The 27,948-nt window shown below is 44.4% G+C and overlaps 3 protein-coding genes across 6 annotated transcripts in view; 2 read left to right on the forward strand and 1 right to left on the reverse strand.

The window, feature by feature from the left end:
* Positions 1–1,467, forward strand: part of LOC139452959 (uncharacterized) — a 39,836-nt gene extending 38,369 nt beyond the window's left edge. For all 3 annotated transcript variants that reach the window (XM_071234584.1, XM_071234583.1, XM_071234582.1), the window contains exon 7: positions 244–1,467. In XM_071234584.1, coding sequence (XP_071090685.1) covers positions 244–528 — 285 coding nt within the window. In that variant the 3' untranslated portion in view covers positions 529–1,467. The remainder of the gene's footprint in view (positions 1–243) is intronic.
* Positions 1,468–6,823: 5,356 nt separating this feature from the next.
* LOC139451797 (cerebellar degeneration-related antigen 1-like) lies at positions 6,824–7,264 on the reverse strand. The gene has a single exon (XM_071233101.1). It carries the CDS (start codon positions 7,262–7,264, stop codon positions 6,824–6,826), a length of 441 nt encoding a protein of 146 aa, XP_071089202.1.
* Positions 7,265–9,670: 2,406 nt separating this feature from the next.
* On the forward strand, positions 9,671–27,694 carry LOC139453185 (serine-rich adhesin for platelets-like). Of its 2 annotated transcripts, XM_071234817.1 has the most exons (10): positions 9,671–11,421; positions 13,527–15,316; positions 19,243–19,464; positions 19,751–19,946; positions 20,400–20,459; positions 24,314–24,436; positions 24,716–24,918; positions 25,507–25,675; positions 25,823–25,951; positions 26,283–27,694. In XM_071234817.1, exons 1-10 carry the CDS (start codon positions 10,005–10,007, stop codon positions 26,759–26,761), a joined length of 4,788 nt encoding a protein of 1,595 aa, XP_071090918.1. In that variant the 5' UTR covers positions 9,671–10,004; the 3' UTR covers positions 26,762–27,694. The 2 variants fall into 2 exon arrangements, with proteins under 2 accessions (XP_071090918.1, XP_071090919.1); XM_071234818.1 differs by lacking the exon at positions 20,400–20,459.
* The last annotated feature ends 254 nt before the right edge of the window (positions 27,695–27,948 follow it).

Genomic DNA, 27,948 nt, shown 5'->3' on the forward strand with positions numbered 1-27,948 from the left:
GAACAAATATATCCAATATCGCCCATGCAAGTCTATAATAGTTGGCAAGTCTAGATTAATGCAGTTTCATCTAAAAGTGAAGAGAGTCTCTGGGCTCCTTTTTATTAAGTTGTATTAAACTAATTTAACAACATTCTTTTCTGTAACATATATTCATTTCAGAGACTAGATGTTACTCTAGTTTGTCTGAAACCATCTCTTTTCTGGTGCGATGCAATAATGCATTCCCCTTTGTCGTGACAGGATGTATGCACGCAGATCTACGCCACCCTGTACGACTATCCCTGTCTCAAGGACTGTCCAGTGCTGGTCGACTACATCCGGGAGTGTGTCCGCCTTTCATGGGGGTTGTCCGTCCTCAACCCTTCCTACATCATCGTGTACGACAGCCGCTCCTTCTCTGCCGACTCCCACACCCGATTCCATACATCAAACGCTGATCGTGACGACATTCAATGCTTCCTTTGGCCGTCACTGATAGAGCAGCAGACAGGCGGGGTTTTGCACAAGGGGGTCGTGATCACGTGATGACACACTGTGTGTGTGATACTCTGATGATGCTATAGTGCTACAAGACTTCCACCGAGCCGCACGTGCAGCTATTTAGTCACTAAGCGCATGCACATTAACAGTACCAGTTTCAGAAAAAGGTATTCAAACATCTTCATTTGACCAGTATGAATGTACATATGTAAGAATAAAACTGCTATTCTCGCTGGCCACCTCTGCACTACTCCGTGGCTTTGTGTTAGTTACTCTACATCACCGAGACAGCAACATGGGAACGATATGTTAGTTACTCTACATCACCGCTACAGCAACATGGGAACGATATGTTAGTTACTCTACATCACCGCTACAGCAACTTGGGAACGATATGTTAGTTACTCTACATCACCGGTACAGCAACATGGGAACGATATGTTAGTTACTCTACATCACCGCTACAGCAACATGGGAACGATATGTTAGTTACTCTACATCACCGCTACAGCAACATGGGAACGATATGTTAGTTACTCTACATCACCGCTACAGCAACATGGGAACGATATGTTAGTTACTCTACATCACCGCTACAGCAACATGGGAACGATATGTTAGTTACTCTACATCACCGCTACAGCAACATGGGAACGATATGTTAGTTACTCTACATCACCGCTACAGCAACATGGGAACGATATGTTAGTTACTCTACATCACCGCTACAGCAACTTGGGAACGATATGTTAGTTACTCTACATCACCGCTACAGCAACATGGGAACGATATGTTAGTTACTCTACATCACCGCTACAGCAACATGGGAACGATATGTTAGTTACTCTACATCACCGCTACAGCAACATGGGAACGAGACCTTGTGTCTCGTGTCCAGTTATAGTCACGGGTCTATTTGTTGTGAATACATACATGTACATGAACATAAAACTATTGATTTTTAATAAATTTTTATAACGTTTACTGACAGGTGTTTGTGATCATTATGGGCATACCCATGTAATATTAACGCAAAACTGAGGGTATTCTCGACGGTAAGGCAAATGTGTCACGGTCAAGGTACTATGTTGGGATGTGGCGATCACTCGAATTATCAATGCGCCGCAGGTGGTCGTGCAGTTACATCCATGGCAAGTGAAAAAAGAAATAGTTAATATCGATATCGACAGCATCGATAGACGTAATAGATGCCGTATTGTTATTGATTTACTTTGTCGTATATTTTCACCCAAAATACACATTGTTTGAATGGAAACGTAGGTATCCATTCAGAAAACATTTCTATTATTTATCAAGTAACCTCCCTCAGCTCCGTTACAACTTCCCAAGCCATCTCAAGCATCAAGGAATCCGCGGACATGTTCGGCTGTGTGATCAGTTCGAATATTACAAGGAACTCTAGGTTGTAAGATGGTGGAGGTACTTGTCAAATCACAGTACTATTATAACAACAAGAACACCTCGACAGTCACCTCGAACTCAACTTAAATGCCGCCACACTAACTATGACGTTTACATGTGGCAAAATAGGATACTTAATGTTCAGGCTAGTAGACGAAATAGAGCTAGACAAATATCAGAGAAGGTGAATCCTAGGTTTAGAGCCCTACAGTCCTTAGTTTAGAACTATTAGCTTGGAGCAAGAGTCATGTCAGGACACTTATTTTGGAGAGAAATAATGAACCATAAGGATGGAGTCAGACAGATAGATATCAGGGTCGATGAACCATTAGGATAGAGTCCGACAGATATCAGGGTAGATGAACCATTAGGATGGAGTCAGACAGATATCAGGGTAGATGAACCATTAGGATAGAGTCCGACAGATGTCAGGGTAGATGGACCATTAGGATAGAGTCAGACAGATGTCAGGGTAGATGAACCAGTAGGATGGAGTCAGATATCAGGGTAGATGAACCATTAGGATGGAGTCAGACAGATATCAGGGTAGATGAACCATTAGGATAGAGTCCGACAGATATCAGGGTAGATGAACCATAAGGATGGAGTCAGACAGATAGATATCAGGGTCGATGAACCATTAGGATAGAGTCCGACAGATATCAGGGTAGATGGACCTTTAGGATAGAGTCAGACAGATGTCAGGGTAGATGAACCAGTAGGATGGAGTCAGACAGATGTCGGTGTAGATGAACCAGTAGGATAGAGTCAGACAGATGTCGGTGTAGATGAACCAGTAGGATAGAGTCCGACAGATATCAGGGTAGATGAACCAGTAGGATGGAGTCAGACAGATAGATATCAGGGTCGATGAACCATTAGGATAGAGTCCGACAGATATCAGGGTAGATGAACCATTAGGATGGAGTCAGACAGATATCAGGGTAGATGAACCATTAGGATAGAGTCCGACAGATATCAGGGTAGATGAACCATAAGGATGGAGTCAGACAGATAGATATCAGGGTCGATGAACCATTAGGATAGAGTCCGACAGATATCAGGGTAGATGGACCTTTAGGATAGAGTCAGACAGATGTCAGGGTAGATGAACCAGTAGGATGGAGTCAGACAGATGTCGGTGTAGATGAACCAGTAGGATAGAGTCAGACAGATGTCGGTGTAGATGAACCAGTAGGATAGAGTCCGACAGATATCAGGGTAGATGAACCAGTAGGATAGAGTCAGACAGATGTCGGTGTAGATGAACCAGTAGGATGGAGTCAGACAGATGTCAGGGTAGATGGACCTTTAGGGTAGAGTCAGACAGATATCAGGGTAGATGAACCATTAGGATGGAGTCAGACAGATATCAGGGTAGATGAACCATTAGGATAGAGTCCGACAGATGTCAGGGTAGATGGACCTTTAGGGTAGAGTCAGACAGATATCAGGGTAGATGAACCAGTAGGATGGAGTCAGACAGATGTCAGGGTAGATGAACCAGTAGGATAGAGTCAGACAGATGTCGGTGTAGATGAACCAGTAGGATAGAGTCCGACAGATATCAGGGTAGATGAACCAGTAGGATAGAGTCAGACAGATGTCGGTGTAGATGAACCAGTAGGATGGAGTCAGACAGATGTCAGGGTAGATGAACCAGTAGGATGGAGTCAGACAGATGTCAGGGTAGATGAACCAGTAGGATAGAGTCCGACAGATGTCAGGGTAGATGAACCATTAGGATAGAGTCCGACAGATGTCAGGGTAGATGAACCAGTAGGATGGAGTCAGACAGATGTCAGGGTAGATGAACCAGTAGGATGGAGTCCGACAGATGTCGGTGTAGATGAACCAGTAGGATAGAGTCAGACAGATGTCGGTGTAGATGAACCAGTAGGATAGAGTCAGACAGATGTCGGTGTAGATGAACCAGTAGGATGGAGTCAGACAGATGTCGGTGTAGATGAACCAGTAGGATGGAGTCAGACAGATGTCGGTGTAGATGAACCAGTAGGATAGAGTCAGACAGATGTCGGTGTAGATGAACCATTAGGATAGAGTCCGACAGATATCAGGGTAGATCGACCATTAGGATAGAGTCCGACAGATGTCGGGGTAGATGGACCATTAGGATAGAGTCCGACAGATATCAGGGTAGATGGACCATTAGTATAGAGTCCGACAGATATCAGGGTAGATCGACCATTAGGATAGAGTCAGACAGATGTCATGGTAGATGAATCATTAGGATAGAGTCAGACAGATGTCAGGGTAGATGAACCAATAGGATGGAGTCCGACAGATGTCAGGGTAGATGGACCAGTAGGATGGAGTCAGACAGATGTCAGGGTAGATGAACCATTAGGAAAGAGTCCGACAGATGTCAGGGTAGATGAACCATTAGGAAAGAGTCAGACAGATGTCAGGGTAGATGAACCATTAAGAAAGAGTCAGACAGATGTCAGGGTGGATGGACCATTAGCATAAAGTCAGACAGATGTCGATGTAGATGAACCATTAGGATGGAGTCAGACAGATATCAGGGTAGATTGACCATTAGGATGGAGTCAGACAGATGTCAGGGTAGATGAACCATTAGGAAAGAGTCCGACAGATGTCAGGGTAGATGAACCATTAGGAAAGAGTCAGACAGATGTCAGGGTAGATGAACCATTAAGAAAGAGTCAGACAGATGTCAGGGTGGATGGACCATTAGCATAAAGTCAGACAGATGTCGATGTAGATGAACCATTAGGATGGAGTCAGACAGATATCAGGGTAGATTGACCATTAGGATAGAGTCAGACAGATGTCGGTGTAGATGAACCATTAGGATGGAGTCAGACAGATGTCAGGGTAGATCGACCATTAGCATAAAGTCAGACAGATGTCGATGTAGATGAACCATTAGGATGGAGTCAGACAGATGTCAGGGTAGGTGAACCATTAAGATAGAGTCACACGGATGTCGATGTAGATGAACCAGTAGGATAGAGTCAGACAAATGTCAGGGTAGATGAACCAATAGGATGGAGTCCGACAGATGTCAGGGTAGATGGACCAGTAGGATGGAGTCAGACAGATGTCAGGGTAGATGAACCATTTGGAAAAAGTCAGACAGATGTCAGGGTAGATGAACCATTAGGAAAGAGTCAGACAGATGTCAGGGTAGATGAACCATTAAGAAAGAGTCAGACAGATGTCAGGGTGGATGGACCATTAGCATAAAGTCAGACAGATGTCGATGTAGATGAACCATTAGGATGGAGTCAGACAGATATCAGGGTAGATCGACCATTAGCATAAAGTCAGACAGATGTCGATGTAGATGAACCATTAGGATGGAGTCAGACAGATGTCAGGGTAGGTGAACCATTAAGATAGAGTCGCACGGATGTCGATGTAGATGAACCAGTAGGATAGAGTCCGACAGATGTCAGGGTAGATGGACCAGTAGGATGGAGTCCGACAGATGTCAGGGTAGATGAACCATTAGGAAAGAGTCAGACAGATGTCAGGGTAGATGGACCATTAGGATAGAGTCAGACAGATGTCAGGGTAGATGAACCAGTAGGATAGAGTCAGACAGATGTCGGTGTAGATGAACCATTAGGATAGAGTCCGACAGATGTCAGGGTAGATGGACCAGTAGGATGGAGTCAGACAGATGTCTGTGTAGATGAACCAGTAGGATGGAGTCAGATATCAGGGCAGATCGACCATTAGGATGGAGTCAGATGTGAGGGTAGATGGACCAGTAGGGTGTAATCAGACAGATGTCAGGGCAGATGAACCAGTAGGATGGAGTCAGATATCAGGGCAGATCGACCATTAGGATGGAGTCAGACAGATGTCAGGGTAGATGGATCATAAGGATAGAGTCAGACAGATGTCAGGGTAGGTGAACCAGTAGGATAGAGTCAGACAGATGTCGGTGTAGATGAACCATTAGGATAGAGTCAGACAAATGTCAGGGTAGATGGACCAGTAGGTTGGAGTCTGACAGATATCAGGGTGGATGGATCATAAGGATAGAGTCAGACAGATGTCAGGGTAGGTGGACCATTAGGATAGAGTCAGACAGATGTCGGTGTAGATGAACCATTAGGATGGAGTCAGACAGATGTCAGGGTAGATCGACCATTTGGATAGAGTCAGACAGATATCAGGGTAGATTGACCATTAGGATAGAGTCAGACAGATGTCGGTGTAGATGAACCATTAGGATGGAGTCAGACAGATGTCAGGGTAGATCGACCATTAGCATAAAGTCAGACAGATGTCGATGTAGATGAACCATTAGGATGGAGTCAGACAGATGTCAGGGTAGGTGAACCATTAAGATAGACAGATGTCGCAAAGCCCTTGTCTTCAAGATCCCTTGACTTCAGCTATCACCTTGTCTTCACCTATTCCTTTGTTTGTACCTATCCCCTTGACTTTATGAACCCCCTTGAGTTCATCCCTTGACTTCACCCACCACCATTGTTTTCACCATCCCTTGTCTTCACACATCCCCATGTCTTCACACATCAATGTGTTTTCACCCATCCCGTGTCTTCACACACCCCTAGTCTTCACCTATCCATTTTCTCTTCACACATCCCCGTGTTTTCACCACCCCTTGTCTTCACCAACCCCTTGTCTTCCCACATCCCCTAGACTTCACCTATGCATTTGTCTTCACACATTCCCTTGTCTTCACCCACCTCCCTTGTTTTCACCTACCCCTTTGTCTTCATACATCCCCTTGTCTTCATAAATCACCTTGTCTGCACTCAACTCCTTGTCTTCACACATCCCCTTGTCTTCACCCCCCTTGTCTTCACCCACCCCCTTGTCTTCACCCACCTCCTTGTCTTCACACATCCCCTTGTCTTCACACATCCCCTTGTCTTCACCAACCTCCTTGTCTTCACCCACCCCCCTTGTCTTCACCCACCCCCTTGTCTTCACCCACCCCCTTGTCTTCACCCACCCCCTTGTCTTCACCAACCTCCTTGTCTTCACCCACCTCCTTGTCTTCACACATCCCCTTGTCTTCACCCACCCCCTTGTCTTCACCAAACTCCTTGTCTTCACACATCCCCTTGTCTTCACACATCACCTTGTCTTCACCAACCCCCTTGTCTTTACACATCCTCTTGTCTTCACACATCCCCTTGTCTTCACCCACTTCCTTGTCTTCACAAATCCCCTTGTCTTCAAACATCACCTTGTCTTCACCCACCCCTTTGTCTTCACCCACCCCCTTGTCTTCACCCACCTCCTTGTCTTCACCCAACCCCTTGTCTTCACCCACCCCCTTGTCTTCACACATCCCCTTGTCTTCACCCAACCCCCTGTCTTTGCACATCGTCTTGTCTTCACCCACCCCCTTGTCTTCAACCACCCCCCTTGTCTTCACCAAACCCCCTGTCTTTGCACATCGTCTTGTCTTCACCCACCCCCTTGTCTTCAACCAACCCCTTGTCTTCACCCAACCCCCGGTCTTTGCACATCGTCTTGTCTTCACCCACCCCCTTGTCTTCACCCACCTCTTTGTCTTCACACATCCCCTTGTCTTCACACATCCGCTTGTCTTCACCCACCTTGACTTCACCTATCTCCTTGTCTTCACCCACCCCCTTTACTTAACCCACCTCCTTGTCTTCACCACCCCTTGTCTTCACCCCCTTGTCTTCACCCCCCCTTGTCTTCACCCACCTCCTTGTCTTCACCCCCTTGTCTTCACCCCCTTGTCTTTACACATCCCCTTGTCTTCACCCACCCCCTTGTCTTCAACCACCCCCTTGTCTTCACCCACCTCCTTATCTTCACCCCCTTGTCTTCACCCACCTCCTTGTCTTTACACATCCCCTTGTCTTCACCCACCCCTTTGTCTTCACCCACCTCTTTGTTTTCACACATTCCCTTGTCTTCACCCATCTCTTTGTTTTCACCCACCCTCTTGACTTCACCCACCTCCTTGTCTTCACCCACCCCCTTGTCTTCACTCACCTCCTTGTCTTCACCCCCTTGTCTTCACCCACCTCTTTGTCTTCACCCACCTCCATGTCTTCACCCCCTTGTCTTCACCCATCCCCTTGTCTTTACACATCCCCTTGTCTTCACCCACCCCCTTGTCTTCACCACCTCCTTGTCTTTACCCCCCTTGTCTTCACCCACCCCCTTGTCTTCACCCACCTCCTTGTCTTTACCCCCTTGTCTTCACCCACCCCCTTGTCTTCACCCATCCCCTTGTCTTTACACATCCCCTTGTCTTTACCCACCCCCTTGTCTTCACCCACCTCCTTGTCTTTACCCCCTTGTCTTCACCCACCCCCTTGTCTTCATAAATCACCTTGTCTTCACCTATCCCCCATACTTCACCTATCTATTTGTCTTCACCCATCCCCTTGTCTTTACACATCGCTTTGTCTTCACCCAACCCCTTTCTTCTCAACCCTCCCCCCTTGTGTCTTCACCCACCTCTTTGTCTTCACCCACCTCTTTGTCTTCACCCACCCCTTGTCTTCACACATCCCCTTGTCTTCACACATCTCCTTGTCTTCACACATCCCCTGTCTTCACACATTCCCTTGCCTTCACTCAGCCACTTGTTTTCATTAACCACGTCTTGTGTCTCCTCCAGCCTTGTGTATAATCTCACCTTCCACGCCCCCTCGGCATCACCGACGCTGATACACTCATAGAGCACAGACGTGCCGCTCCTTAATCGGGACTAATTAGCGGGACATTTGACCTTGGACCGCTGGTAATTAGGAAGGTATCAGATGACAGTCCTTTTTCATATACACTTACCGCTTACACGATATGGGAACAACGGTGTTTTACATTTCCGCCAACCACAAGCGACTTCCCCCCTCAGTGGTGGCGAGGACAGAGTGGATTGTCTTCATGAACATGTACATATTAATGCAGGACTATATACATGTTTAACAATCTTTATACATGGGAGAACTGAGACCCATTCTATGCATTCCGCCCATAACACACCTCGTACCTATAGTGAGTCTACTGTCATTGCTGATCACAACAATGGGTTTCAGCCATTTCAATTGATGCAAACATTACATCGACTACTTAAATTGACTTTTCAGTTTTTTTCTCATACCTGGAGTTACCGGAACCTACAATGCCGATCTATTAAACACAGTAATCTCACCTTTCCCTTGACCAACTGACCAACTTGCGCACATATAAGTCAAAGCTAAAACAAATACAACTGCTGTTTTAAGGGCTTTCACCAAATGCTAACCTCGACGGTTGGAATGCAACGAATGTTAAAAATTCTGTGGTTGGATTCTTCGTTTAATGACCACGATGATTTACTGTACATTTATCACTACAAACACTGGAGTAGACCCTCGTGTCCACTCACTGGCGACATGCCAGATATGTCCTGGGTCTAACCAGACCGCCCTACCCTTCTACCCACTCTCTGCCTGGTCCCCCCCCCCCCCCCCCCCCCCCCCCCCCCCCCCTGTCTTGCTACCCTGTCTCTGAAGGGTGTCTGCTTCACATTGTGTTTACATTGAGCCACCAAGAGCCGCCCTGTCATATTGGCCTCTCACCCACTTCATCTCATGGGAGAACTTTATGATTTTATTGGGGACAAGTCAGCGCTTAATTAAATGGTTTAAACACATCCAATAAACACACAGCTAATTACGCACTGACCTGCGCCGCTAGTTCCTGCCCCCACGCGCAACCGCCGGGTTGTCTGCCGTGCCCAGCCGTCACTTGATTAGCTGATGTCGCCAAGTATACATTCTCATAGTTAGCGAACAACCCATGGAAGCAGGTGACCATGTCTGAATATTCAATGGATATTCCAAACTTGGTAATAAGTCAACACATCAGTCGTGTGGAGGAAACACTAGTTTGATTTATATTCACGCATACTGGAGTATTTGTTATACATTGTGACAGTGAACATGTGCCAAGATAGTGTCTTGTACCAGCAATATTGTTACAAAGATGTTCTACATTCAAGGGAGGCTATCTGAGCGGGTGTTATTGGATATATGACACGATCCAGATAAATAGGTAAAGGGTTACCAAAGCTGGTTTGAGATAAAACAGTTTGGACGATGTCTCTGGGACGGAAATATGACGTAAATCGGCAGACCTCGTTATTGTTGCGAGAAGACACGCCGGGAAAGTACCGAAAGCTAACTGACAATGAGATAGATTTGGAAAGGGACTGGTCACGTATACAGGTCAATGGCAACATGACACCATACCTTAGAGATGGCAGCAGCACAGATCTAGCCACGCCCAAGGAGCAAAACACACGGGAGGGAAGTCCTAGTTCGGTACACTCACTCGAGAGAGATGTGAAGAAGAGCAAGGGGGGAAGATTGTGGAAAACAAAGAAGTCGAAATCGTTGTCCAGTAAAGAAGAACTACAGGTGAGGGAGCCATCTGTGGAAGCGCAGGGAGTGGAATCGGGGATCGCGCCTGCAAACAAAGGTGCAACATTCTTTCAGGACGAAAATATCACGTCACTTGACGTTTCTGTTGTTGCTGATACCAACGCCGAGGTGGGTGTAGTGGAGGCTGATCATGCCCACATCACGGACCCAGCACTTGCTGACAGTTTAGGGGAGACAGAGGTCACGAGTGAAAGGAAAGGTGAGCAGCCTGAAGAAAGAACCAGTAACGGACCTGGCGTTAAAGTCAAAACAGAAAGAGGAAAAAGGGAAAAGAACATTAAAAACAAAGACAAAAAGAAGCAAAAACACAAGAAGAATACCTGTGAAGTTCACAAGAATGGGAAGCCCCGCGAAGAAGGTAAGATAAGGAAAATATTTGACATTGGAAAGAAGAAATCTGATGACATAATGAGCAGCCCTCGTCACTGCCGAAGCTGCACATGTGATGCCGCTGCCGCTCACGTAAATGTCCACCATGATACATCTGATACCTCGAGCGTGTCATCCTCTCACTCTGAGGAAAAGAATTTCCTCTCTGTGAAGAGTATCGAGACTACTAGTCTGTCCTCATCTCACCACTCTGAGTCGTCCAGCACCATCTCCAGCAGGACACTCACAGACAAACACAACACGTCCTCGGACAGAGCGTCACTCTCTTCACAGTTGTCAGCATCATGCAGCAAGGGGAAGACGAAGCCCCAGAAGCCACGGAGAATGCCGAAGACGCCGCCATCAACACCAGAGCCTGCCGAGCGGAAGATTGAACCGGATGCGTCAATAGAGCAGGTGTGTCACGATGACGTTGCGTCAGCACCACCTGCAGACAAGGTACCAGAGAAGAAGGAACTGCGTCGACTGTACCCACAAGTAGACGGGGATGTGGTGGCAGGGGGGGTGTCCCTCGGGTACATCAGTCTGTCCTTTGACTCCCCGGGGATGCTTCAAGAAGGCAACATGATCCAGGTTCTCGGCAGTGTCGGACATAGCCGCGAGTCGGACGTCGACACCGGGACGTATGTTTGTCTAGATGAAGTCAAGAAAGATGGCGTCCCCGGGATATCAACTGATGAAGGTATGGACAGCTAAACGACAGTGATAGATATTTTGTCAAATAATTCATATCAGTTTCGGTAAACGTTGCCATGGTATTACATACGCGTGTGGGTGCCGTACACAACAGGACAGTAGTTAATCGTATCACTGAAATAGTAGCTCTACTTCTGCCCCGAAAACAATATGTTTTAATGTCGCCGTGTCACCAATAAATATACCATAAACTGAATCTTGCATGAAAGATCTTAAAGATGTACATATATTTTCACCCAGGTTTATTAACGAAATATTTATAGGAAAAATATACATCCAACTAAACCTGGAAGTAACGAGACATTATCGGCCCCGATACCGCCACTGATACTTTAACATACATACTAACGTTCCCGGGATTCCAAAACACACCAAATGGCAAGACAGTCTATATTGTAAAAGATTTAACGCACGCCAGATGTCAAAGCGGGGCTTGTAATTGGTTGTAAGTGTGGCAGACAACAAAGGTTAGCGGGAGAGGGGCTCTTGTTGCCCCCGAAGGAGACGAGCACCACACAAGCAGACCTCCAAGAGCTCTTCACATTATCTGGCTGTGTTTGTGGGCAATCTTGAGTGGCCTTTATATTATACATAGTAGGGCATAAATCTCCCATAGTCAGAGCGGAGAACAACTTAGTAAATAATAATCACGCTGTACATGTGTTATATATATATATATATATATATATATATATATATATATATATATATATATATATATATATATATATACGAAAAAACAACATTTCCTGTAATCTGTTGTTACATTGAAGCAGGCGACAGTACGACTATGTACCATGTACCATGTTTATCCTGGTCGAACAGGCTGATGTGACGTACCTTTCGAACGTAACGTATCTCAGTTATTCTAGAATCTTCTATTAAACCAAGGTTTCATGCTTTGATTAGATCTTGTCAATTGTTCTGAAGTAATTGAGCTGTGGAGCAATCGCTTCTGCGTTAACCTGGGTCACGTGACGTCGCTGTGACAGTCAAAACATAAACATATTCCCCGCTGTCACATAACTCCAGCATCTGTGACTCACGGCGGAACTTATGTGGCTTGTGACATACCTACACAGCATGGTGACATATGGAAGTTATACGAAATATATTTTTCGTCATCATTTAAATTTCACTGTTGGATAATTATCATCTTTAGAAAGGTGAATCATCATTTCAAACATAATATGATATTCAATCCCCTCTTCAAGACCATACACAACATTTAACAAAAAAAAATTGAGTTAAACTGTAACTGTCTCGGAGAATGTTTCACGTTATAGCGTCCCTTGGGGTTTTGCGGGTACGTCTGAAGATATAGACATATTTGATGCTCCGGTTCACTCAATTCTTGATAAATACAAGACACTGTGCTTTCATTTGTCGAAATTGAGAAATAATGAACGCATTAAATTTGAAGTATTGTTACAGTTTCTCTTAAATGTTAGCCAATGTGCAGATAAAGCGGCGCAGCACACTATTGTACACAGTCACTCTGTCAGGAGCCATGACCTCGGTACTGGCGTCTGTTGATGAGCGGACTTGACTATCTAAACAATGTTGTAGGACAATAGCGGCCCCTCCCCTCTGACCCCCAAGCTCACCTGACCCCGCACCGACCCCTTCTTTACGAACGTGCAGTATGTGTACACTGGTGCCTCGGCATACACGTGGCGGGTTGTAAAACTATCACAGACTGTCAAATGCACTGATTTAAGTAACGGTACAGGTAGGAGTCACGTCATAGAGAGCATGCATGATTATTATAACGAAAATCTATGTTATCACCACTCTTGTTAAGGCTTTAGGATAATATGTAACATTATATAGTGTATATGATCCCGGATCGTACACCCTGTAATTATTTACCAATATAATTTATCAGATTATTTGATAATTTGTGAAACATTAAGATGGTGATTGTACTCTTTGAATAATTCCTTGTCATTAAGAATTGTATTTTTATCAACTTTTCTATGGAAGCAAAAGACTATGCTCAGTAACATTACTTTGTATCACCTCCGGTGAGACATACAGCAATAGATCAAACTGCTCCTTGTTATCTAAACTTGGCCATTGTTTCCCCAGGTCCTGGCCACGCCACCCAGCTGGCATCACAAGCAGACCCCCAGCCTTCACCGACCGCCACAGTCACTCGTGAGCAGCAGCCTCACATGTCCAGTACTTCAGACTGCGCCCCTAGGGTGGGGGTGAACGTACGTGGGGGTGGTCTTCCCCTCAGAACTGTTCCCCTGGAAAGGACCATGGCGTGCCAGATGGAATTGCGCCCTCCTGCAGGGTTCAAAGAACGTGATACCCCCGAGGATGATGTTGGTGTCGTGTTGGCGGTGCCGGGTAGGCAATCTAACAGCTGCAATGTCGACAATATTATTGTCGCTGCTGGGACACGTGATGGGGATGCAGCTATTGATAACAGGGAGAATGTAGCACACAATGCTGGATCAGATGGTCCAAACGCCGATTCACCTGGTGGTGAAGTGGCTATTACGTCACCGAGATTCCCTGTCCCACAGATGCCGCTACCCGCGCCTGACGTTGCAAGCGACAAAGGAGGTACGACGGAGGGTAAAAACATTTATCTCCCTGGAGCTCCGGATACCGTTACGGATGTCACATCACAGGAAAGTGATACTTCAGGAATGGTACGGCCAGCGTCCGATCGTGTAAAGAATGGTCCATCTGGAGGCGAGCTGCAATCGTCAACGTCCGAGTCTGAGACAAGCTCCTCCAGTGGTAGTGGTTTCAGGAAGTATAAGACTAAAGTGAAGATAGAGAAACCCAAGAGAAAGGGGAAAGACAAGGCAAGTAAAGATATGAAGAAGGACATAGTTGTGGAGAACGAGGCCAACCAAATATCAAAATCAACTTTTCCTCAAAATCTGCTGAATATGAAGGATCCTGAACCACCTGCGGGCATTCGACGAGCTGAAAAAGTGGAGAATATTTCAAAAAGCGTCGATGATCGACGGCTCGAAACTCTGGACGCAGGTACTAGTTCTGGTGGCAGACCATCTCCGGTAACAGGTCACGTGAAAAGTGAACATGGAACTAACATTTCTGGCATTGGTCTGAAGGCTCCAGGGCTTGAGGCTGAATCTGAGTTGAAGGTCCATGCACCAGCTATTTGTCCTCCTGCGATAAGTGTTCAAGGGGAGGGAAGTGGCAAACCCCATGTTGAGGGAAATGTCAGCGCCCCTCAACAAACAGTGCACGTACCAGTACCCGTTCTAGGCATGTCAACTGTCAGCCAAGGTGATGCATCTCGCCCACACTCGTCACTGAAAGACAGAGGCATGAGTTCCGACAGTGAAAGCAGCTTCTCCTCCACGGATGACATAAGGAAGAAAACGGGGAAGAAGCACAGGTTCAGTGAATACAGCTCTGAGGGTACCTGTGACAGGTCCCTGTCCCCCTTCACCCCCCTCTCCTCACACTCCCCATTAAACGTGTCACAGACCCTAGCAGCCACATCAAACTCCAATCTGAATGGATTCGACACGCTCGAAGCCTCGTTCACCCACTCCGCACCATCTCGGGTCATGGAGGCCGACGTGCCAGCAATTGTGCGCCATCGTGGACATTTTGTTGTGGTTGCCATAGATTTCGGAACCACCTTTAGTGGATATGCACTGAGTTTTGTCCGTGACCCTGAAAGTGTGCACATGATGCGGAACTGGGAGGGGGGTGATCCAGGGGTCATCAACCAGAAGACCCCCACCACCATCCTCCTCACCCCCGAGGGACATCTTGACTCTTTTGGATTTACGGCCCGAGATCGATACCACAACCTGACCCCTGACGAAGCCAGGAAGTGGATGTACTTCGAGAGGTTCAAGATGGTGCTCCACCATAATGCCGTGAGTACACTATATCAGATAGTAAATATCTAACGCGCAGGCAAGTACAAAATGCCCGTTTAGTCGTGTACACTATATATGTGTACTGTCACAGTGTCGCACACTATCAATAAGCGTTCTTACGATGGAGCACTTGTGATGACTTGAATGACGTAATTATTAAGAATTCAATATCTAGTACGGAATTACACGTAGTGTCGTGTTTGATTGACATTCTAGTAGTTGGAGAATAAATAAGAAAATTTATAACTTTGTGGATAACAACTTCTGGTTGATTGCCTATAGCCACGTTTCGATGTAAATTTTAACACTGTTATCAAGCTAGAATGACTACAACCATAAATTTCTCCAGTTAATTTTCAATCCATGAAGTGTTACGTTTTCTTATCAAGTATAGTGCGTAAATCTAAACTTGCTTACTGTGGCAGTCAAGGTAATATGATCATACTAAACTATTTGTGAAACCAAGCTTCTATATTCACAGTTATACTTCTCAATTCTCGTGTACACATGTGACGGAGTACAAGCGTGCATGGAATAGTTGATTGTGGAGGAGCCACTGAAGCAGGTGGGAAGGCATGACTTGAGGCGGTTCTCCTCGCGTCACGCGGGGCTCTGTGAGCGAGGGTGGGACACAACATCGCCATTGTATTTCTACTAACATTGATGTCATTATTTAACTTCATCATATAATTGTTTTGAACACTATTTTAGTGTATCTGCGTGTTTCGTTGTCATGATACAACTTGAACGTAACATCTTGCTGGATGTATTCCAAACTCAGTACACCGGTAACAATGACATGGTTTCTCAGCCGGTACATTCAGAGCGACCCATCCATGATGGCAGTCAGCTAACGCGCTGCTAGCAGAGAGTTGTCGTTGTTACCGAGATTTGAATGTTATAATATGAGTACGACGTAATCACGGCGTCGACAATAATACAACACGTTTTATTGAGGAGAAGCAATTCAAGCAAATCGTAATCTTGGAAGCGACATTTCACCTCACCTCACAAAGGACTTTTTTAAAGAGATTTCTTAAGATTATCGAAATAGTTGTTGTTGCTGTTACATACACATACATGGTCTTTCACTGATCAAATTACCGGAAGACTGTACTTGCATGCAGCTATTTGAGGACGTGCAGGTTGCCGGACGGCCACGAGGCTCATGCAGGATGTGGGACGGGGAGGGAGCAAAGTTCGGGGTTTGTTAACACACATATGTCAACCAGTTGGAGGATATGGTAATTGTTTGGTAGGAGACATAGTTTAGTTCCTATATATGCATTTGAGTAAATGTTATGCTAATGTGAATGGTCATCTACCCAACTGAGGCAAAGGAGTTATAACGGACGGGATGGGGGCATAGCAGGGGCGTAACTCGTAATAGCCACTGGTGGCGCTACGATCGGTCCACGAAATTCCAGCCTTTTTCGGCAAGGATGGAAACTGAACTTCCATAGCTAGTTAACTCTCTTGCCTCGGGAAGATGGTGAATGATATGTATCAGACGGAACTCTAAAGACACTATTCACAAGTACATTAGCATTGACAGGAGCAATAAGAGCATCATCAGCAGCACAGCATCATTGCTTTTCCGATACCATAGGAACGCTGCTTCTTATTCATGCACAATGATAGACTCTCAACACACCAAAAACACATAAATACGACTGTTTATTCACTCAACTGCCATGACGCCTCGAGGTACATGCACTGGTTCTGATTGCCCAGATCGTCCACATTACAGTTAAGACAAGTGTATCTCGTTAAATAAATGAAGAACATGGTAAAGAAAAGATATGTATTGTTTCAGATAATTAACGGTAAAAATCAAAGATAATTTCAGGATACAACATAATCATTGCTATCTACTTGAGTGAACGTTATTTCATGTCATAGTCAGTGCTTTCCTCGCTGTTTCACGGCGGCATGTACATTCTCGCGTCTTGACAAAGTATAACTGTCTTGAAACACGAGCAATTGCCCGCAAGTAAAATACAAGGTCACACAAATCTGCCTGGTCGCACGTTATCATCCCAGATGATAAATACAGTCAGATCTTTCCTCAAGCATGGAATACTGGGAGACAAGCATGGAGTACTGGGAGACAAGCATGGAGTACTGGGTGCCTCTTCTCTCCAGAATCTCCACGGGAAGACAAGCATACCCTGCTGGGTGCATGTTCTGTTCAGAGTCTCCACGGGAAGAAAAGCATACACTTCTGTGGGCCTGTTCTGTTCAGCGTCTCCACGGGAAGACAATCATACACTTCTGTGGGCCTGTTCTGTTCAGAGTCTCCACGGGAAGATAAGCATTCACTTCTGTGGGCCTGTTCTGTTCAGAGTCTCCACGGGAAGACAATCATACATTACCGGGTGCCTGTTCTGTTCCTAATCATCACGGGAAGACAAGCATGCAGTACTGGGGGCATGTTCTGTTCATATTATCCACAAGGAGAGACAAGCATGCAGTGTTGGGAGCCATGGGGACGCTACATGGGATCAGTTAGATGTTTGTTGCTTGCAGTTTACTATATGTATCTGAAACTGCATGTTCATAGTAACATGCTCCTGAAATACGAAGCCGTGTAACGATATGACGAGTCAACATCTTTTAGGAATATTTTAGCAATGTATAAGTGAGACGTTAGTTGACAAGAAAATCTTGGCTACAGTGGAGCAGTCTGGTGACATGGGCGTGAACTGTGTTGGAGGTACGGAAGGTCAGCAGACAATGTGCATGTCCGTTGTGGTATGTGAGCTTGCATTCCACAGGAACCACACAGGGAAGGCAGGAAGGTGATGTCATCACTACTGCTACAACCATTGTTATCAAGTTATAGTCCAACACATCATTATTCTTTCGTTTTAAGCTATCACATGCATTGTATGGACGATTCTTGATGAAAGATGGTGCACATGTCTTCTATGCCTATCGGATAAACGTTTTGCTGTCTGAAAATTTATTGCAAAAGACATTGTAACCGCTTGTCTTTCAAAACAACACGACTCCAAAAATCTAATCACATTTTTGGTGAAATAAAGCAACATATACACATGACTTGTTGAAGAGATTACGTGAATCTCATCACCCGCAAATCCCGTCACAAATCATTGGGCCACCACTGTTACTCTTTTGTCTCATGCTAGGGTAAAGGGTGAAATCATCAAACTCACAGGTCATAAAAGTCAGCAGTGAGTTACAACACTGACTCGTCGGCCGATCAGAAACAGTACTGTTCTTCTGTTCTACAGGGTTCAGATTCGACAGTCAGTCAAGTATCCTCCACTGCCATTTCATATTTCAATCATCTCAACCTTGCATAAAATGTAAAAGACTGTCATGTCCGCCTCTTTCGACATTCAAACTGTTCTGTTACTGTCAACAACACTTACCAGAAAGTTGACGGGCCAGTCGATGTTGTGTTGGTACTGTAGTAGGGCACACCAAACAGTTAGGCTGGTTTTGTTGTCTGTTTTGTTATAAGCAAGCTGTCTCTTATTTACAATGCATTAAATTGTTGCATTGAAAAGATAATTTGGGGTTTTCTCTTGAATAGTACTTAATAACGTTACAATGTTCAGCATAATTACAAAAAAACTACCATTTCCTTTCAGAAAAGTTCCACCGCGCGAAAGATTTCGATTTTAAATCGGTCATGTTACGCGTTCTGTTTCAAATATTATTTAGAGACTATCAAATCGGTCTAACAATAATCTCATTTTCAAACACAGTAGGTTTATCTCCTAAATATTATTCAAATTATGCAAAACACACATATGGCATCATGTGATAGAATCATGTGTCTGAGGATCCAAATCATCACTTCCAAGACACTCGGTAGTTTCAGTGCTAGACCCATGTCCACACAGCTCACCTCTACATATACTATTGCTGAAGTACCCCTCTACTGTTTCCAGGACCTGACCAAGGACACAATGTTAACGGCCAGCAATGGCGAGATGTTCCCCGCACTGAGGGTGTTCGCCCTGGCCCTCCGCTTCTTCAAGGAACACGCTCTTCAGCAGCTGTCTGACCAGTCAGGGATAACCGTCATCAACGATGACGTCAGATGGGTCATCACTGTGCCTGCCATCTGGAAGGCTCCAGCCAAGCAGTTCATGAGGCAGGCTGCATACGAGGTTAGACACGTCGGCTATTTCAGATCCCCTGAACTATTGCTATAGTACCACCACATGTATAGTTTTTGAATTGCAGCATCACCTTGTGGGAAAATGTCTTTCTGAAGTACTGATAACATGTTAAGGAGGGACCGTGTGAACCATCACCATACTCACGTATGTGAGTTGCACCACTTGGTTAACGACCTGCACCACTTTGAGCTTCTTCCACATGAGCCTGATGCGCCGTTATATACTTAAGGTAAGAAGGAACGATGTAAACAGTTTACGACTGAACGTGTTTCAGGCCGACCTCGTCTCCCCAGACTGTCCTGACCAGCTTCTGATTGCACTAGAGCCGGAAGCTGCATCCATCTACTGTCGCAAACTGCGCATGTACCAACTGATCCCTGAGTATCCAGAGAGGCTCCCCCTACAGTCGCCTAGATACTCTCTGCCTGTACCTATCAACGACGGCCTTGCCTGCACAGATGTCAGGGACGGTATGCATAGCATGGTGTATTGACAATATAAACATACTAGACAACTTACTTGTACATGGTGTATTGCTAAACGATTACTACTTACATGCAGACACCATTAATACCCTTGATCCTTGCTACTGAACTTGATTTTGGCCTTCTGGCATTAACATCATCCTAAATGCATAATTTCATATATTACCTTCATCAACAAAAATTTATCCAACTACCAACATTTCAATATATAACTCTCCGTGCTCCTCGGTTCCCTTGCTAATCTGTTGATCATCATAATACTCAACTTATTAAATTAATTAAATTACCTTTTTGTGTCACTATTAAACCATCGATACAATTTTGTGGAGTGGTTTGAAGAATTTTGCTTCAATTACAACGAGGGCCGGGGTAAGCCAGAGTTCAACCGTTGCCACGCGTCCTGAAGTATAATGCTGTATTACATGCTGACCCTTGCAGATGTCGCCCGTCCCCCCTTCGATCTGCCCCCCGACCATCCCCTGGAGAGTAAGATTAAAGGTACACTTGCACTTGTCCCAGCAACAGGCTCATTCTCACCCGATGACGCACGCGTTTGTCACTGTACATGCGGGCCTCCGTCAACATCAACATCTCACCTTCACCCACATCATCATCTCACCTTCTCATCTTCACTCACACAATCACCTCACCATCTACTAGACCTGTAGCCACGACACATTCTACCGCTATACATGCAACCATCTCTCCCTATATCACAGCAATCTACAGCTTTACATGCAACCATCTCTCCTTATATCACAACAATCTACAGCTATACATGCAACCATCTCTCCTTATATCACAACAATCTACAGCTATACGTGCAACCATCTCTCCTTATATCACAACAATCTACCACTGTACATGCAACCATCTCTCCTTATATTACAACAATCTATAGCTATACAAGCTACCATCTCTCCTTATATCACAACAATCTACCGCTATACATGCAACCATCTCTCCTTATATCACAACAATCTACCGCTATACATGCAACCACCTCTCCTTATATCACAACAATCTACAGCTATACATGCAACCATCTCTCCTTATATCACAACAATCCACAGCTATACATGCAACCATCTCTCCTTATATCACAACAATCTACAGCTATATGTGCAACCATCTCTCCTTATATCACAACAATCTTCAGCTATACATGCAACCATCTCTCCTGATATCACAACAATCTACAGCTATACATGCAACCATCTCTCCTTATATCACAACAATCTTCAGCTATACATGCTACCATCTCTCCTTATATCACAATAATCTACAGCTATGCATGCAACCATCTCTCCTTTTATCACAACAATCTACAGCTATACATGCAACCATCTCTCCTTATATCACAACAATCTACAGCTATATGTGCAACCATCTCTCCTTATATCATAACAATCTACAGCAATACGTGCAACCATCTCTCCTTATATCATAACAATCTACAGCTATACATGCAACCATCTCTCCTTATATCACAACAATCTACAGCTATATGTGCAACCATCTCTCCTTATATTACAACAATCTACCGCTATACATGCAACCATCTCTCCTTATATCATAACAATCTACCGCTATACATGCAACCATCTCTCCTTATATCACAACAATCTACAGCTATACATGCAACCATCTCTCCTTATATCACAACAATCTTCAGCTATACATGCTACCATCTCTCCTTATATCACAATAATCTACAGCTATGCATGCAACCATCTCTCCTTTTATCACAACAATCTACAGCTATACATGCAACCATCTCTCCTTATATCACAACAATCTACAGCTATATGTGCAACCATCTCTCCTTATATCATAACAATCTACAGCAATACGTGCAACCATCTCTCCTTATATCATAACAATCTACAGCTATACATGCAACCATCTCTCCTTATATCACAACAATCTACAGCTATATGTGCAACCATCTCTCCTTATATTACAACAATCTACCGCTATACATGCAACCATCTCTCCTTATATCATAACAATCTACAGCTATACATGCAACCATCTCTCCTTATATCACAACAATCTACCGCTATACATGCAACCATCTCTCCTTACATCACAACAATCTACAGCTATACATGCTACCATCTCTCCTTATATCACAACAATCTACAGCTATACATGCAACCATCTCTCCTTATATCATAACAATCTACAGCTATACATGCAACCATCTCTCCTGATATCACAACAATCTACAGCTATACATGCAACCATCTCTCCTGATATCACAACAATCTACAGCTATACATGCACCCATCTGTGCTTATGTCACAACAATCTACAGCTATACATGCAACCATCTCTCCTTATATCACAACAATCTTCAGCTATACATGCAACCATCTCTCCTTATATCACAACAATCTACAGCTATACATGCAACCATCTCTCCTTATATCACAACAATCTACAGCTATACATGCTACCATCTCTCCTGATATCACAACAATCTACAGCTATACATGCAACCATCTCTCCTTATATCACACCAGTCTACCGCTATACATGCAACCATCTCTCCTGATATCACAACAATCTACAGCTATACATGCAACCATCTCTCCTTATATCACAACAATCTACAGCTATACATGCAACCATCTCTCCTTATATCACAACAATCTACAGCTATACATGCAACCATCTCTCCTGATATCACAACAATCTACAGCTATACATGCAACCATCTCTCCTTATATCACAACAATCTACAGCTATACATGCAACCATCTCTCCTGATATCACAACAATCTACAGCTATACATGCAACCATCTCTTCTGATATCACAACAATCTACAGCTATACATGCAACCATCTGTGCTTATGTCACATCAATCTAGCTCTTACATGCAACCATATCTGCTTTTATCACAAGAGTCTACTGCTATACATGCAACCATCTGTCCTTCCTGTTCATATGAGTTGTAGTCAGATAGTGTTGTGGCATGGTATTAACAGAGAGCAGAGGGGTAACATGAACAGTGATTCACACCTCGGGGACACTGGTGGCCTGGTCGTCTATGTTGTCGCAATTCGCTGTGCAGAGTTGCGCGCGTTAGGCGTGCCAGAAATCTATGAGTTATTGGAAGGACACTACCATACACGTGGTAAATAGTTAATTAACATATGATACATCGTAATATAGAAGAAAGCGACGTTAAACCCAAATCACTGCTTCACTACCACAACATGTCACAAGTGAAATCTGCTCTTTCAACATGGGTGGGCCAGTGGGATGAATAGAATAAGTAGTCAGTAGATGCTGATAAGGATCATTTGTAGAAGATGAGGCATACGGGCCAGTGAGAAGGGATGCTCAACACAGGTCAGAGATGGTAGATGAGACACATTGGTCAGTGAGAGAAGATGAGACACGTTCGTCAGTGAGGGTAGATGAGACACAGATGTCAGTGAGGGTAGATGAGACACGTGGGTCAGTGAGGGTAGATGAGACACGTGGGTCAGTGAGAGAAGATGAGACACGTGGGTCAGTGAGAGTAGATGAGACACGTGGGTCAGTGAGAGTAGCTGAGGGACTGGGGTCAGTGAGAGTAGATGAGGGGCTGGGGTCAGTGAGAGTAGATGAGGGGCTGGGGTCAGTGAGAGTAGATGAGGGGCTGGGGTCAGTGAGAGTAGATGAGGGGCTGGGGTCAGTGAGAGGAGCTGAGGGACTAGGGTCAGTGAGAGTAGATGAGACACGTGGGTCAGTGAGGGTAAATTAGGCTCAGGGGTAAGTATAAGGTACAGAAGTCAGTGAGAGTAGAATAGGCTCAGGGGTCAGTGAGAGATATGATCAAGCATCAAATTGACATGTTACACTCACTAACTCAAGTGGCTATTGTCCGACGATGAAATCACTGTGATGACGTCATGTACCATATTTATCCAACCATACCTTTATCATGCACGATATCTCGTCATTCATAACTGATCTTGAAAGAAGACAAACCGGATATAATGTTAATGTTTCTTTTACTTCGTGAGTGCTGTTTCAATATACTTAAATACCACAGGTGATATCTGTCCTTTTCTTGGCGTGACTTCATATATCACCAAGTGATCGAACAATAATAATTCGATAGTATTAACGTCAGATTTTATCCCTTTATCAGCTGATCAATAGCAGCAATTGTGATTTATCATATGCATGTATATTATTGTAGGATAGTACGTGTATACGACATTCAGGGTGTGTAATGTTTAGGAATCAGTGGTACCGATATGATATTGGACCAAGACAGTTATATGATAACAACACAAGCAATGCCAAACCATCAGTTTGGGATCAGATCCATTTTTTTTATTCTCTCCGCAGGAACTCGGTACATGGTCGTGGACTGTGGAGGCGGGACAGTGGACATCACGGTGCATGAACTAGGGAACGACAACAAACTGACGGAGCTCTACAAGGCTACTGGGGGACCTTATGGTGCAACAGGTGTGGGTCTCGCACAGGTTAACGATGGCACTCTCTGGTATAAAGTAACACGTACTGTAAAGAGATTGATGAAACAATGGAGGTACTGACAGTACCACGGTATTTGATAGAGCTGTGTAAGCCAACGAAATGATTCTAGGTATCTCATTACGGTGTTTTTTTCGAGCTCTCTTTTCGTCAGTATGGTACATTATATTGAGATTAGATTCACTTAGGCAGGATACGTCTGGGAGCAGAAAGTCAAATGTAAGACTGTTACATATGTGTGTACACTTACAGCGGTGGACGATGAGTTTGTGAACCTGCTGTGTGATATTTTCGGCCACGACTTCATCGCTCACTACCGGGCCAAGTACCCAGTCGGCTGGGTCAACCTCATGATCAACTTCGAGTCCCGGAAGCGTTCAGCAAGCCCCTACAAGAACAACTCCCTGAACGTGTCTCTGCCCTTCACCTTCATTGACTACTTCAAGAAGCAGAAGGTAGCGCCAACATACCTTCATCCTGTACATGACTTGTGGAGTAGGGCAGGGACCGTCAAGTGTTATAATATCCTCAGCTGATTATTGTATCATCGTGGTTATCACGAATAGTTTGTGTCAAACAGAACCGACACATGCATACCTGTTATATCATATTGTTATCACAACGGTTGGTGTTATAAATCTCCTTCTGAGATACACCCAGGAACGTTTATTTATATCGTCTATCATTAACATACATTCAGTGGCATGTACTGACATTAGGGACCAGTCATTTAATACAGATTTGGAGGGTGGGTGTTTTGGATGCACTAATGTACTGAAAATAATTACCCTTCCTTAATACTTGTCATGTGTTTGGTTGACCCTCCCTATGCCCTTGTGCGTTTATCACATGACAAAACTCCTAATCACTTTTCATTATAAAATGTCTGTTTCATGAACTGCCCCAAATATGTGCAATATTTCTTATGGCGCTCCGTAAAGACTGTCAATGCAGGTCTAGCAGGAGAGGGTGTTAACATACGTTCAGTTGTATGTCCTGTAGGAAGGAGGGGGTTAACATACATTCTGAACGTTATTCTGCAGGGGGGCCACATCGACAGTGTTGTGAAGCGGTACGGCAACAAGGAGATATGCTGGTCATCGGAGGGGATGCTGCGACTCAGCCCACACGCCATGAGGTGTCTGTTCGTCCCCGTCATGGAGAAGATCAAACACGCCATCGGGGACGTCCTAAATAACCCGGACGCCAGACGTAAGTCACGTTCATGCTTGGGTCGTCTTCCTCCTACACATATTCGGTTCACTTTTATCTGATGTTGTAATTATTAAATCTCGATCTGAAGTATGATCATGACACTGTGCTTAATGTATGTATCATTCGTGTCATTTGTATTGACAGATCTGAAATTCCTGTTCCTGGTGGGAGGATTCGCTGAGTCAGCCACATTGCAGTATGAAGTCCGCAAGGAATTCTCCGCTATCCTGAAAGTTCTCATCCCCACTGGAGTCAGCCTGGCCATACTGAAAGGTACTCCAGCACACAACCCTCAAATGAAACAGGGTTAACACAGTATTACCCACTATAAGTCAATGTTACCTATGTAACTCTCGAAACTCAACATGTATATACACTTCAAAAAGATGTCCAAATGGGTTCCCAATAAACATATGATAAATTGATAAGAATAATTGATTGTACTTCATTCGTCACAGTTAAAGATTATGAATTGTTTTATGCAACTGTTACACATATGATTATGCCATGTTATACATGATATTGTTGATCTATATATTACATTTATTTTTAAATTTTTTAAATAGTTCCGTAAATGGATTGTCATATCATATCTTATTTACAGGCGCAGTGTTGTTTGGCCTTGACCCAACAGTTGTCAACATCAGAAGGTCAAGGTTAACGTATGGGGTCGGCGTTCTTAACCGATTCAACCAGTCCCGTCATCCATCCAGTAAGCTTGTTCACAGAGACGGTGTTGATTGGTGCACTGATGTGTTTGACGTGTTTGTTCATGAGGATGAACCAATCACATTAGGCGACACAGTTATTCGTAGTTACACGCCTGCAAAGGCCAATCAGATGGTTAGTGTCATACATATCTACTCGAGTGACAGTAAAGACTCAGCTTTCATCACAGACCCCGGTGTGAGGAAGTGTGGCAGTTTGTGTCTGGACTTATCGGATGAAGATGCTGACCACCTGCCGACTCGACGTGAGATTCAGGCCAGGATGATGTTCGGGGACACGGAGATTAAAGTGAGCGCCATGGATGTCGCTACAGGACGATGTGTCCGAGCTAGCATTGACTTCCTCAACAAGTGATATATATGTACTTCACACCTAACTAATCTAATTTACCGCATTGATGACTATCTACGGGGAAGTAATTCGGAGTTATAATCCGTGTAATTGTGTTTTGACCTTTTGTGTAGAGGTAAGGATTCTAATTGACCACACCTGACATGGTTAGTTCTTGTCAGTGAACATGACAGTAAAACATTTGACCAGAGAGCAGTGTGTCAGTTGTAGGACCAACAATGCCTCCAAAACAAACAGTGTGGGCAGCCTGGTGGGACTGTGGACATAGGACTTCCTTGTAGTTACTCTATCAAGGTCTTCCTGCGCGTGTTCGATGCGTCTTAATGCCGGCTCTACGATGGTATCAATGAAAGATGTGAGGACATACCTAGTGATCTGGGATGTTCCCTTACAGTCGAATATTTTCATAACACTGAGCGACACTGCGATCAAATTACGATCAAGAAAGTTTTCCCATAAATTTTGATTCTGGAATTTTCACAGTCGTAGCATTAACATGATCACGTAAACGGGGATCTGGTGTATGCCAGAGAGTCTTGTGTAATATAAGCAATGTTATCGTGGTGCTAACATCGTCTTTGTCGTTTGAAACTCATTACAATATTTTGCCATTTTATGTCTGAAATGAAACAAAATTTGCATGAAAATTGTATTTCTATGTATTTCTATATTTCGGTGAAAACTTTGCTGGAAATTAGTTAAAGGATACAACGTGTGAAATAATTGAAGAAATATGTTGTGAGGACTAGTGTAGCGCACCTCTAGTTATGTGGTTGTTGGGTCAGGTCTATATTGGCTGATGTTACAATCGGCTTACCAACATCTTGCCTCCATCGGGTGCAGCAGCCATGTGCCAATATCGGACCACCGACACAAGTGGCAATCAGCGACGTCATATTCATGTTTCTGTATTATATATTCCTGTATGACAATAAACTACTCTTTCATAGAATATTTTGTCTGAACATCTCTGTTTTGATACAGCACATGTCAATAGCTGACACGCGCTGGAGTATATGCCCAGGGGCGGAAGATGTAATATTTTAGGCAAGCTTACAACCTTTTTCCAAAACATGGGATATCCCATCATATTTGACAACAAACAAGCCGCCCCCATCTTCAATTATCAATTACATATTATACGGCGCTTCCCTCGATTCTTTCTGCCAAACACGAATTGACGGTGACAA

Source organism: Haliotis cracherodii, unplaced genomic scaffold (genome assembly GCF_022045235.1).
Source record: "Haliotis cracherodii isolate W230 unplaced genomic scaffold, xgHalCrac1.p SCAF_9, whole genome shotgun sequence".
Lineage (NCBI taxonomy): Eukaryota > Metazoa > Mollusca > Gastropoda > Lepetellida > Haliotidae > Haliotis > Haliotis cracherodii.